The following is a 13,032-nucleotide window of genomic DNA, read 5'->3' on the forward strand; positions in this document are numbered from 1 at the left end:
GGTAATTCATTCCATGGTGTTTTCTTTTATATGGTATTAACCACAGCACACATTTGTGTTTTATTTTTATTCTAAATATATAAACATACCCCTTTGTCCTGAAAGTTTGATGCTGGCATATAAACAAGAGGCTGATTACGGCTTCCTTTTTTGGCAGTCCGACAGCTGATTTCTCACTGTCCTTGAATGAGCACTTTCCCAGAACAGAAACAGTCAGCTTTGGTGACTCACTCATCTTTGCACTCTTAAAATATGATGTGAGAGATGAATTGAAAACTAAATATGAATGAAATCATTTCAGAAATTGAATAGATTTATCAAAACATTCATCCTTATTAAGAGTGTGTGTGTGTGTGTGTGTGTGTGTGTGTGTGTGTGTTGGGGGTAGTGTGCATTGATGTCCTCAGGGATGGTTGGGATTTAAAGGTGTAGTGCTGTCTTGCTAATAATACATTCCATTTTTCAGCATAGCAAGGCATTAGTTTACCTCAGTGGGTCTTTTTCACAGTTGACATATTGACTTGTCATAGCCGAAAAGCACAGGTGTTACTGACAACATTAACAATCTCTCTGTTCTGTTCAAATTCCCCAATAAGCTATAACAATAGGAAAACATGTGCAATACAAGGAAACTGAAACTTACCCAGCTAAAAGGAATGCAGCCTTCGTTAATGTTATTGTTTACACGTGTGCTTTTCCTTCTGAGACATCGAGGTATCTGTTATGAAAAAAGGCCTATCTGCACACACTCCACGACAGTTAATAGACGTGTCAGACTGTGAGTGCACACATGACAAATGTTATGTGATGTAATTTGACATTAACTTCAAACCTACTGAATAAGATTGTCTACTGTTACTTTCTGTGTGTGTGTGTGTGTGTGTGTGTGTGTGTGTGTGTGTGTGCGTGCGTGCACACAAAGAAGGAGACTGTATCACAGGAATCAAGCGAGCATAAGAGAAAAAAAAGAGTTTTGTGACTTGGAAGCACAGTTCCCCTCTCATGTCTCTCTCCTCTTCACTCTACAACACACTCTGAGTCATGAGTCAGCTGTGGGGAATCAAGGTTCCTGTGTAATGGGTAAACACAAATCAGTGGTCTGGCTAAGGTCACTCACCTGGCCTGCGGTGTCCACTCTACATGAATCACTGCAAATTCAGGAGATGTACAGACGGATGGACACTTTATTAAAAGAAATGTTTGCCAAATTTGGAATTATTTCTAATATTACAAGAGCTCCCAACTAACATTTTTTCTGCCTTTTACTCTACACTTTCTTTCCTTTATCCTCTGTTTGCCTGCTGCCCACTCTGCCTTTTGTCCACCTACATGTTTGCAAAGATCTGGTCACAACCACACAGCCATGAAGCACTCCCTCCTGGGGATCGATAACCCGCACTGACCATGGCATATTTGCCCTCTGGACCCCAGGACAGTGTGCCAGCACACACCTTCTCTTCACACACTGTTGAAGAGTCTCTCTGCTTCTCGTCCCACCACCGACGCCTCAGGGTAACTTGGAGTCAGCAGACCATCCAAAGGCTCAGGAGACGGCACACTGGGAGGCCTGGGTGGGTGAATGCACTGAAGGATGGCCGTGTTTTGGAAAGCAATGGCAGGTGGACTGCTGCTCACTTTGAGCCTCACTCTGCTGGGGTGGGGAGTTGAGGGGCAGGGGAACGGACGGGGTAAGGTATGTTCACATGCAATGCTACAATTATAGTCCACTGGTATGTGTGTTTGTTGCGTTAAAATGCTTTTATCAATCTCTATCTGATAGTCTGAAGAGCATGTGTTCCCTTTGGCCATATCAAAAATGAAGGAACAAAGACGGGAAAATTAATATAAATGTGGTGTATAAATGGTCTATGTGCATTTTGTAGCTATAATAAATTCACACAATACATGCTTCCTGTGATATGTTTAATGTTTTTCCTTTCTGTAAAATTAGGAAAAGGTCACATACATTTAAGTATTCAAAAATATCTGTCTCAGAGCCTCTTAGGCAATTAAACATCCTCTGTATTAATTCTGTTTTATAGTTCTTTTGAAGATTTAGGATAGACAAAATGTAGTATAAAAGCCTAATATGAACCAGTGAAAGATAAAACATGTATCAACTCATACTGGGTCTAATTTAGATGCCAGTTGAAAAGGGGTATCCGGGCATGCTCTAATAATTTATTTAGACTTAGGACTTTGCTCAGTCAGTGGGAGGACAAATCAGCGCCATAACCACACCACCAGCTGTTTTTACCCCTTTAAAGGAGTCATTGTATTATTGATATACTGTATGCCATATGGCTCTCTGGTCAATGTCTCAACATTGATTTTGTTCACTTCATTACCACTTGCACTTACCTTGTTAAAAATATGGAAGTTCTTAAGTTGACATTTGTAACCACTAATCAATCAAGATATCTGACAATAAAATACAAAAGGAGGGTTTATAGAATATGAAGAAGTGTGCAAGACAAAAAGAGCTGAAGTAATGATTTCATGTTAAATGAGTACCTTATGTACATTGTGTCTTCCAGAAAGAAGTATCAGGCGGGGCTACTGTCTACCTCGGCCAGGACAGAGACATCTGGAGGCCAATGATCTACACAACAGTAAACCTTAGTGAAATCCGCAGGTACGTCAGCGGGAGCAAACCACTGCACCGTGAAGGCTTTACATCAACTGCTCACTGAAAATCTATGGTTAACAAGGCAAAAAAGTCTCTTGCACATTTGAAAATTAAAACCCGGCCTGTAAGCTAGTTCAAATTTAGCAGAAAACCTTCAGTACAAGCACTTTGGGGAGAATAAGTGGAAGCAAGTACAGGGTATAGTTAGGAATTCTGGGCCCACTGTAGATTTTTGATGCTTGTCCCCTTATTTTTGATAACATATAATTCTTTATTATGTTGCCTTTCTCCAACTGTAGGCCTCTAGAACTATCACTGCTTTTTACCCTTCTGTCAGTGGCACTGGTCTGGGTAAAAAGTAAGGTAAAATATTGTTGGTCAGCAGCATTAAGATTTTAAAAGAATAGCCTTAGAAAAAGAAATCAAAAATGGGGAGAATCATTTTCTTTATGGACCAGCATTCTCCTGCATTTAATTATATTCTGCTCTGTTTATGCAGTATCAAGTCATCCTTTCAGTTACGGACCTTTGACCCTGAAGGTACCATTTTCTATGGAGACACTAAAAACGGACAGGACTGGTTTGTTTTGTCCCTGATGGACGGTATCCCCCTGATGCAGATCAGCAGAGAAGACATCCTCATCAGCGTGGCAGGCGGCCCTAAGCTCAATGATGGGAAATGGCACACAGTGAGTTTCCAGTTTAGTTAGATTTTTTTTATTAATCAAGTGAAAATGTCATGAAATTATACAGATCTCCAAAATAAATTAAAGCCGCAAGCGGCGATGAACGGGCCCTCGCAACACTGGACGCAAGATTTAGACTTGATTCCCTCCATATAGTGCATAGCATATTTTAAATTGTGCACCACTTCATGTGTCCACTATGTGGCGCTTGAGAACACAATATTTATACGTCATGTTGCTGAATATACATAGGCCTACATAATTTACATGATGTGGTTTAAATATGATATATCATGTTTAAACCACATCATGTAAATTTCAGGTAAATCAAAGGATTTTCGTCAGGGCATATACTTCCTGTTGCCAGTAGGTGGTGCTATGACTATAACTCATTATTGACTTTCTCTCAGGCCTGTTCTCTAATTAAGCATAACAAATTTGGGGCAGATTGGACAATGTACGCCTACACTCGAGTTAGAAACAACTACCTGTTTTGCAGCGTTATTTGGTAATTTGACACATAGCCACGCACACTGTTGGACGCAAGTGAAAAAGCTTAGTAATTTAGCCTTGCCAAAGTCTTCAGATTGTACTGACAAATTTCGAAGTTGTTCCGGTTTCTGTAGGAGGAGTATGTTAAAGTAGTCTGCAAATGGTTGAAATCATCCATAATTTGCACATGGATTTTAATATAGCTGACGTCCTGTTAGGTTTAGGGTATGGCTCCAAGGGGCCTTTTTGTAAGTCTGGTCATGCTACATATGCCTACCAAATTTCAGACATCTACGTGAAACGCACTGCAGGGTCTACTTCTTTGAAATTTTATAGGGGCGCTATTGAGCCAATTTACCATAATCAAGCCTGAGACCCATGTAGATCTCTTCAGGTTTGGAATGTGATCATGTATGAAAGACTTTGTAATTTAGCTTTGCAAAGGTCTTTAGATTGTACTGACCAATTTCATCAGGTCAAATCTGTAGGAGGAGTTTGTTTAATGGAGAACTCCGGGCAATTTTTACGTTAATCTAGTTTATTTCCCCCTCAAAAATAGGTAATTGAGTAGTGGTTATGAACACATCAGTGACTATGTAACTACATGGAAACGGGATAAATGATGTCTGTGGCTTGCACAGTAATAGCGTTACTGAAGGCTAGCTGTAGCTCGAGCTTGGAGCAGCTGCTTCATCTGCCTGTTGCCCCTCTGTCTGTCTCGTTCTTTCCAACTCTTGTGAGGTTAGTTCTTCGTCTGTATACTCGGGTTCGAATAAATAAGGACGACCATCAAACTCAAAAGGTGAGTTCCGTGTATTGTATATCTGCTATATTCTCCATAGTTACGTTACTCCAAGCTTCTTCCCTTGTGAACACCTCCGCTCTTCACTCTTCACACACTAAGCTCCAATCTGCACACTACTGTTTATCTTTTCCTGCTACAACTGAATTCCCATGGGACAGCGCGAGGCTACAGCTAGCCTTCAGTAGCTATTACTGTGCAAGCCACAGACATCATTTATCCCGTTTCCATGTAGTTACATAGTCACTGATATGGTCATAACCACTACAGTGCTCAATTACCTATTTTTGAGGTAGGAAATAAACTACAATATTTCGCCACGAAGGCATGACCAGTCCTCTGGAGGACATCCACCAGACCAGCGGGCTCTTGTTGGATTGTTGTCAGCCGCGGCAGGCGAGGAAGGCGGGGAGGAAGCTGAAGCAAGGAGACTAAGGAAACTACCAAACAGATCGCCACTGCCAAGACTCCTACTCACCAACGCCAGATGTCACACACAATAGATGAGCTACAAATACACACGGAACTGCCGCGTGATCATTATTGCAGAAGCCTGGCTGAACACCGTCTCTCAGACGGCAGCTAGCAGCTAGCAGGGCAAGCTAGCGGCAGGATGTCTGAGTTGAAAATGCATGTTGTCGCATAAGAGCTTTGCTCATGTTGCACAGACATTTTAATTGCATTTTGTGTCTGTTAAGAGGCACAAAGGCACTCTTTAGTATATGCCCCCAAAACCGCCGTTTTAGCTAGATAGGAGCTATGGGCATTGGCTGCAGCAACTCCAGTTTGCTAGGACGGATTATGTTCGGTTTTTTTTGCTGTCGACTGTACTCACATATTTAAAGCGATCAAGATTAACGTAAAAATTGCCTGGAGTTCTCCTTTAAGTACATTCCCTGAAAATGGCCCAAATAGTCCAAAACATGAATTTTCAATTCAAAATGGCTGACTTCCTGTTGGGGTTAGGGTATGGCTCCAAGAGGCTTTTTTGTATGTCTTAATATGATAAATATGTCTACCAACTTCCATGCCTCTACATGAAAGTTATTTGCCAAACCCAAGTCTGAGACCCATGTCAAATCGCAATTTTCACCAAGTCTGATATCATATGCGTACCAATTTTTGTGCACTTCAAAACTGAGCTCAAACACATAATAATAATAATAATAATAATAATAATAATAATAATAAGAAGAAGAAGAAGAAGAAGAAGAAGAAGAAGAAACATTAGAATTTCAATATGGCATTTGCCCCCAACAATGTCGGTGCTTGGGCCCTAATTATTCTGCACTGGAAATAAGTGAAAGTTCAAAAAAGTTTTGTGGACCTCAGAAAAATAATCATACAGTAGGCCTATACAGGACATAGTGTATAGTGTGACCATGTGCAAAGCAGTAACTTTCAGTCTGAATTCTTCTTGTACTCCTGGTGCCACCCAGCTGGAGGTGAGCCACCAAGAGAAGTTTGTGGTTCTAGAGGTGGACGGCTCCAATAGGCTGGAGGTGGGCATGCAGTCCAAACAGACACAGGAGATCCTTGTAGGTGAACTCCGACTGGCCGTTGGTGGGATCCTGATCAACAAGGAAAAGATGATTGTTCAGGTATAGTGTTAATCCATCCTGGTACATCCTGATACATTTGTCTTTTTTTCTGTCAAGTTATTTTGTAATTAATTGGGTCCACTTTTCATCCACCTGCTTCACCTACAGTACAAACGTCTGCTTCTGCGTCTTATTTCCCATAATTACTTTCAACAACAAGCGGAAAGTTGGCGAAGTTTTCCAAGGTAGCGGACAATAAATATTACTAAGGTACTATGGATGCATGCATAGCAACAGATCAATCACCATGACAACAGAACAAACTGCTGATGAAGACTGTGATACAATTTAAAGCTCATAAAAAAAATTGTTAGTGGACCTTGAATTGGGAATATTTTGTCAAACAAATGCCTGGCAGAGCACGGAACTCTTTGGTGGCTGCATTGCATTCTGGTTTATAGAGGCTTTTGTCAGCATATCTACCTATTTTATGTTTTATCTCCTTTGTTGAAGTCAGCACAAAATTATGAGTCTAAAAAGAAGCTTTTGTTGTTCATTCTGAAGGACTAACGCCAGAGAAATTACATTTCAGTTGTACACTGCATTGTAACTGCAACATGACTTAGTGTTGGGCAGCTATCCTTTGTAATAAAACCAACATACTATTTTAAAGTTTCCTATAAATGACACTTTGTTTTCTGCCAGTAACGTGTAACAGTACGGTAAGTTTTTTTTAGGGTGGATTTCCTTGTTTAAGCACCCTGTAACAGGCCTGTGACAATGTCAACTGAAAAATAAACCATAACCATAAACAATCTTTACTCTTGAACACTTCTGCCCAATCAAACATTCCTGCTCTTCTGCTCACTGTTTGTCTTGCAGTTCATTCCACTAAATGCATTGTTGCGTTCCTTGCTGTAGTTTGAGCCGCAGATGGATGGCTGTGTGCGCGAAGGCAGCTGGCTAAACCTCAGCATCCCCTGGGAGGCGGACGTGGAGGAGCTGTGGCCCTGCTATCAAAACATCCAACCTGGCAGCTACTTCGCTGGCACTGGATTTGCCATTTTCAACACCTCAGGTGAATACATTGTGCTTGATTATACAAGATATGGACAAGTGCTAACACTCCTTCATATAATACCAAGCTTTCCAACAGGCCTGCATAATGCATTCTTGCATGACACGCCATCTTGGTATACTTTTATTTATAATACGCTATATTCAGATTCTGTTAATTTTGTGAGTTATTCTTTTGTCTTCTGCAGTTTTCCCCATTGAGGCAGATCATGTGGTCAAGACTGAATTGTGGGGAGATTTCAGTAAGATGGATGGGACCATTTTGAGCATCAAGGCTCCTGGGCAAGAGATGATCTTTGCTTTAGTGGCCAATAATAACACAAAGGTATGCACATTAATCACATAGGAATCAAACTGAATTTACTAATAATTCAGCATCTGTTTCCAACTGCTCATGGACCTGTTAGGGGGCTTCATAGCTTAAATGAACATTTGCATTATGTAATCCCAACATACTGGTCACACATGTAGACACACACAGATTGGAGACCATCATGAATTCATCCACAGTTATGAATTATGAGTTATGTTTAAGGTACTTCTTCTGTCTCTCTTGAATTTGCAGGAGGTCACACTCACTTTCGGTGAAGAAAAACTCAGTATGAATGACACTTTCAAGAGACTGGTGATAACCTTTGAGATAGATAAACTGCAAGTGTTTCAAGATGAAGATGAATCAAAGACTACAAAGTTATCTTTCGCAGGGAGCCACCCTGGTTATTTGACCCCATGGAGACAGGGTAGGCTCGCCTTTGGAGGTCTCCTAGGTGAGATTTAACAGCAGTGATGTGCAGTGTGTCTCAAAATTGTCTGTACACTCAGCTACAGTCTTTATATCTTCAAATGTAATGTCCTAGAGATCATTTTGATTTGCAGATAGGGTTTATAGAAAAAAACATACAATAAAAGATATTAATAACACAATAAATAAGATTGAAAGCACAAGAAAACAACCAGTTTATAATAAAATAAATATAAATAGCCTTTTGATGAGGCCAGACAAGGAGCTTGGTGGAGTACAATACAAGGTCACTTGTGTTTTCTTCTTCCCCTTTTTCACATTTCAGGTAAGGGGGAGGACGACGTTGGTTCCCAGTTCTTGACAGGCTGTCTGGAGAAGATCCAGATCCAAGGGAGGGATGTGGACCTGGATTTAGCTGTCAAACACATGTCAATCTCCTCTCACAGCTGCCCTGCATAGACCATGAAAGTATACATGTTCAATATGTGGATTCAGTGTTTGCAATTGATGCTTTTGGATCCAAATGATGTAGAAAAAGTGTTTTAAAGTGAAATAATGTCTACTAATAGTCATTCTGTAGTCGGATGAGGTATTTGTACAAATTAAACTCTAAAATGTGGAGAATTTACAATAAAATATTAATAGGTTGTTCAATAAATATCTCTCCCATTAGCCCCTATTTTAACAGAATATGCTGATTAATCTGCAAAATGTGAGTGATTTTGTGACCTTGGTACATGCAACAGTCTGTTTCTAAATAAAATATGACTATCCATAGTATAGCTAACCATGAATATGAATTTTACTGCTGCATTTGGAGCAAAACAAAGACCGATAGTTTTTTAGGTGATTTAAAATTTAGGAAATTTAAACACTATGATGAAACACTAAAGATAGATACTGAGTACATGGAGTATAAGTGAGACAGAGATTTAAAACATGGATTTTGCTCCCTCTAGTGGAATGTTGAAGGTAATGTGAGAGTCAAACCATTCACTCTGTATGATGCTACCCAAACAATAAAACCGTAGGCCTAGATTGACGTAAAATAAAAAAAAGACAGACAATAGTGTCAATTTTCTTTATATGTTTATAAAGTTGAAATATATTACATGTGCCTGTAAAAGTCACCTTTTCAGCATAGAAGGAAGAGAAAATGTGCATGTGTGTAATGCAAGTAAGTAGTAATGTATGTATTTAAGGGAATTATTATTCAGTGTGCCGCAATATATGTGCTGCAATAGCAGCAATCGGCACAATGACTATTATCCCCCATACTTATTATTCCGCCACATTTTTGTCCCGCTACTATTCACAGAGCATTGTAAACACATGTACAAAAAAATACATAAAAACGTGTGTAATGATCGGGAATGGTGTGCTATGACTTTTCTAAGAGATTTGCCGTACAGTTTTCATAAAATCGACAAAAACCCGCTGCGAAATTTCCCATAAACTTTAATGGAAAATCTTTGGGAAATCACTTAACATAGCTCAAAACAACCCGTCTTTGAGGCCATACTGTATCGCCATACTTTAATGTAGAAAAATAATTAAAAGTTTAAACCGAAGACAAGACATTGGCCTTTATTGGGCTGAATGGGCTTCTGATATCAAGCACGGTTTCTACCAAATCACAGTTTATGTATGATCCAGTTTTCAGACCATTTCAGATTTTCCATTGTGTGTGTACTGTATGGGGACGGAATGTTAAGAGCCAGAGGGGAGGACAGAGGGGGGAGCTGCAGTACAATCCTCTGAAATTTTTACAAACAAATTGCTCTTTCCCCTACAGTTTTCACTTTTCATACATCATGGTTGGTCAAAATGTAGGAAATGTTGTGCCGGTCGCAGACATGTAACTATGGAATCCACCAGACTTAAACATTTGACTCTGTTCATACCAACTACCAATAGAAACAAAGAAAAAAAAAATATCTGGAAGGACACAGACGGTTCCCTGTTTGTTACCTGCTCTGTGTCGCATATATTTGACACCACAAACATCAAAACCACATCAATGCATTCACCTGACTTTTATGTCTCTTGTGATGATAATATTTTGCCATTTGGACCCACGGTTTTTGAATTACAGAAGAAACTTGAGAGGTATAATTATCATTAAATGGACATTTTTGACCTGTCAAACAGTCCTGCACCAGCACCTTAGATAGTCCTGCTTCTAGCTCAAAAACCCTAACTCCTATCACTTAATGTTTAAAGGTACAATATGTAACATTTCTGCATTAAAATGTCTAAAAATGACCATACTTATGTTATATTTTTGAGTTGTGTCATTACACTATGCCAAATGTTTCCACCAAATGTCAAACCCCGAGAAATCTGTTATTTTATTTCTGACACGGGACGTTTCCATTAGGCGCTTGTCAGTAGCGTCATATAACCTTTCACCCTCTAGTTATTTGTAACTTCAATCAAAACACGGGCACCCACATGATACGTTCGAGAGTAATTGTAAACAACGTCACAGAAAAAAATACTTGTAACTGTAATACTGCAATTTCTGCCACAAGGCATCATTTTGTGATTAATTACATGCCACTTTGCAACACAATAATACAGCAGAGATCTTATTTAAAAAGCAGCAGGATTCGGCCGGGTTCGGGAATCGGGTTCGGGATCGGATTCGGTCAGGTTCGGCTTCGGCCGGGTTCGGGGTTGAGTTCGGTAGGGTTCGGGATCGGGTTTGGGATCGGCTTTGGTCGGGTTCGGGTTTGGGGTCGGGATTGGCCGGGTTTGGTTGGGTTCGGCTGGGTTCAGGATCAGGTTTGGGATCAGTTTTGGCCGGGTTCGGGTTTGGTCGGGTTCGGGATTGGGTTCGGTCGGGTTCGGCTGGGTTCGGTCAGGTCTGCTTATAGCACTGTATAGTTATAGCACTTCATAATGCTTTTTAACAATAATCATAACACATTAGGCCTATAAAGCATTTTATTATGACTAATAAGGTCAAGTATCATAATACTCTATAATTGGTAGTCACTACTATAATACAATATAAACATGGGCTTAATTCATGTAATATATATGTTAAATGGGTTGGGTTGGTAAATATGGTAGGACTGTATTAGGAATTATGTATTTACGATGGGTGTCTCACTGGGGTGTCGGTCAGAACACAAAGGAGTCGATGTAATTCAATCCAGAACTTTACAAAACTCATCTTTTTACATTGGCCTTCCCGGCATCTTAATTGTCTTATCCTGCTATGTTTGTAATTAAGTGTTTGTCTTTCGATGTACTTTTTAGCCTAAATCACTGATTTGTACATGTTTTATTTTATTTTTCTTATTTTATTTTATCACCCTGTGGCTAATGCGCTTTTGTACAGCACTTTGGTCAGCGCGAGCTGTTTTTAAATGTGCTATAGAAATAAACTTGACTTACTTACTTACTTGAGGTTTTGAAGGATTTACACAGCACAGCCAAGCACAATAGAGTACACTTGTGGTGTACCAATGACTAGATGTTTATATAGTCATCTATGTGTAGGTGATTAGGAATATATTTGTTTCCTTGTATGTGTGTGTGGTCTGAAATAAACAAGAACAAACAAGAAAGAATATGTCTGTTAATTTCCCATTATCAAGTTAACTAAGCATTTACATTCATACAGAATAAAGTGCCATTTCTGTACTATAGTGGCTAATTCTAATGGCACAACAGTATTTACCAGTGAAATGCAATACAACAGTGCCACCTAGTGGCCAACTGAATTAACATTAGACTGCCCGCAAGGGCTCTGGAATTTCCCACTAATGTGGCCACTAATCTAATTACAAATGCGCCACATCTTACACATACATCGTCAAGAACAGGTCTAGTAAGGCAAAACAATGTCACATCTAAATGCTAACATAGGGCAGATATAAAACAGGTTACAGTTTAAGTACATTCCAACGTTAATCCCGAAATAAGGGTTTACAAAGTGAAAATAATGCTAGGTTCTATTGACTCGCGCTAAACATGTAGCAAACTACGTGACGATACTCAAACATATATCACATACAATGCTCAAAGGTATCTAACATATAGAAATTACACCGAACAACTCACTTTTCGGCAATGACGCACACATCACAAACACAGCTGCCTCCCTCTAGCTCCGCTGCGCATCTATTGGTGCGTTCTTTTTGTCCAGCGAAGTCGTTTTACGAGTTGTTTTCCGGAGTTACGACCCGGAAGTTGCAAAAAGAACGCCCCCGAGGTCGTATTTACAACTCGTAATCTCTTGAGGTGACGGCTGGAATGTTCATACTGACGCATGCGCACAGGCACGGCCTTTCCAGCTATATATATGTATATTCGGCCGTGTTCGGGATCGGGTTCGGTATGGTTCGGGATGCCGAGTTCGGCCGAGTTCGTCCGGTTTCGATATATAATATTCTGCTGAATCCTGGCACTGAATCCTGAAGTGAAATGGAGACTCAATCCCGATCCCGATCCTGATCCCGTTCCCGATCCCGATCCCGATCCCGATCCCGATCCCGATCCTGATCCCAGCTGAATCAGAAGCCGAATCCAGGCTGGAGGAGGTTGGGTTCACTCGGGTTCGGTCGCGTCTGCTTATAGCACTGTATAGTTATAAGCACTTCAGCTTTCTAACAATAATCATAGCACATTATAAAGCATTGTATTATGCCTAATAAGGTCAAGTATCTATCACTACTATACAATATAAGCATGGGCTTAATTAATGAATCCTGGCACTGAATACAGGATTTGGCTTCGGTTTCGGCCCAATATTCAGCCAAATCCTGGCACTGAATCCTAAGGTGAAATGGTGCCTCGATCCCGATCCCGATCCCGATCCCGATCCCGATCCCGATTCCGAACCCGATCCCGATCCCGATCCCGAACCCAGCTGAATCCGAAGCCAAATCCAGGCAAATAATCCAGGATTCGGCTTTGGATTCAGCCCAATATTCAGCCGAATCCTGAGGTGATATGAGGCTGGAGGAGGTCGAGTTCGACCGGAATCGGGTTTGGTCGGGTTCGGCCGGGTTCGGGTTCTGCTGGGTTCGTGATTTGGTTCGGATAGTTTG

The 13,032-nt window shown here is 40.5% G+C and overlaps 1 protein-coding gene across 1 annotated transcript; it reads left to right on the plus strand.

Moving 5' to 3' along the window:
- The first annotated feature begins 858 nt into the window (after positions 1-858).
- shbg (sex hormone-binding globulin) lies at positions 859-8,763 on the plus strand. Its single transcript, XM_039822507.1, has 8 exons — positions 859-1,693; positions 2,538-2,635; positions 3,129-3,318; positions 6,049-6,210; positions 7,072-7,228; positions 7,416-7,552; positions 7,793-7,994; positions 8,295-8,763. The coding sequence occupies exons 1-8, from the start codon at positions 1,592-1,594 to the stop codon at positions 8,426-8,428; spliced, it is 1,182 nt and encodes a 393-aa protein (XP_039678441.1). The 5' UTR covers positions 859-1,591; the 3' UTR covers positions 8,429-8,763.
- The last annotated feature ends 4,269 nt before the right edge of the window (positions 8,764-13,032 follow it).

Source organism: Perca fluviatilis, chromosome 14 (genome assembly GCF_010015445.1).
Source record: "Perca fluviatilis chromosome 14, GENO_Pfluv_1.0, whole genome shotgun sequence".
NCBI lineage: Eukaryota > Metazoa > Chordata > Actinopteri > Perciformes > Percidae > Perca > Perca fluviatilis.

What these genes read in the sequence shown, in the direction of transcription:
- shbg (XM_039822507.1), top strand. Translation starts at nt 1,592, where the DNA reads ATGGCCGTGTTTTGGAAAGCAATGGCAGGTGGACTGCTGCTCACTTTG. An exon ending in AACCTTAGTGAAATCCGCAG is followed by an intron (nt 2,636 to 3,128) that starts GTACGTCAGCGG and finishes CTGTTTATGCAG; the next exon opens with TATCAAGTCATCCTTTCAGT. An exon ending in TGGCCAATAATAACACAAAG is followed by an intron (nt 7,553 to 7,792) that starts GTATGCACATTA and finishes TTGAATTTGCAG; the next exon opens with GAGGTCACACTCACTTTCGG.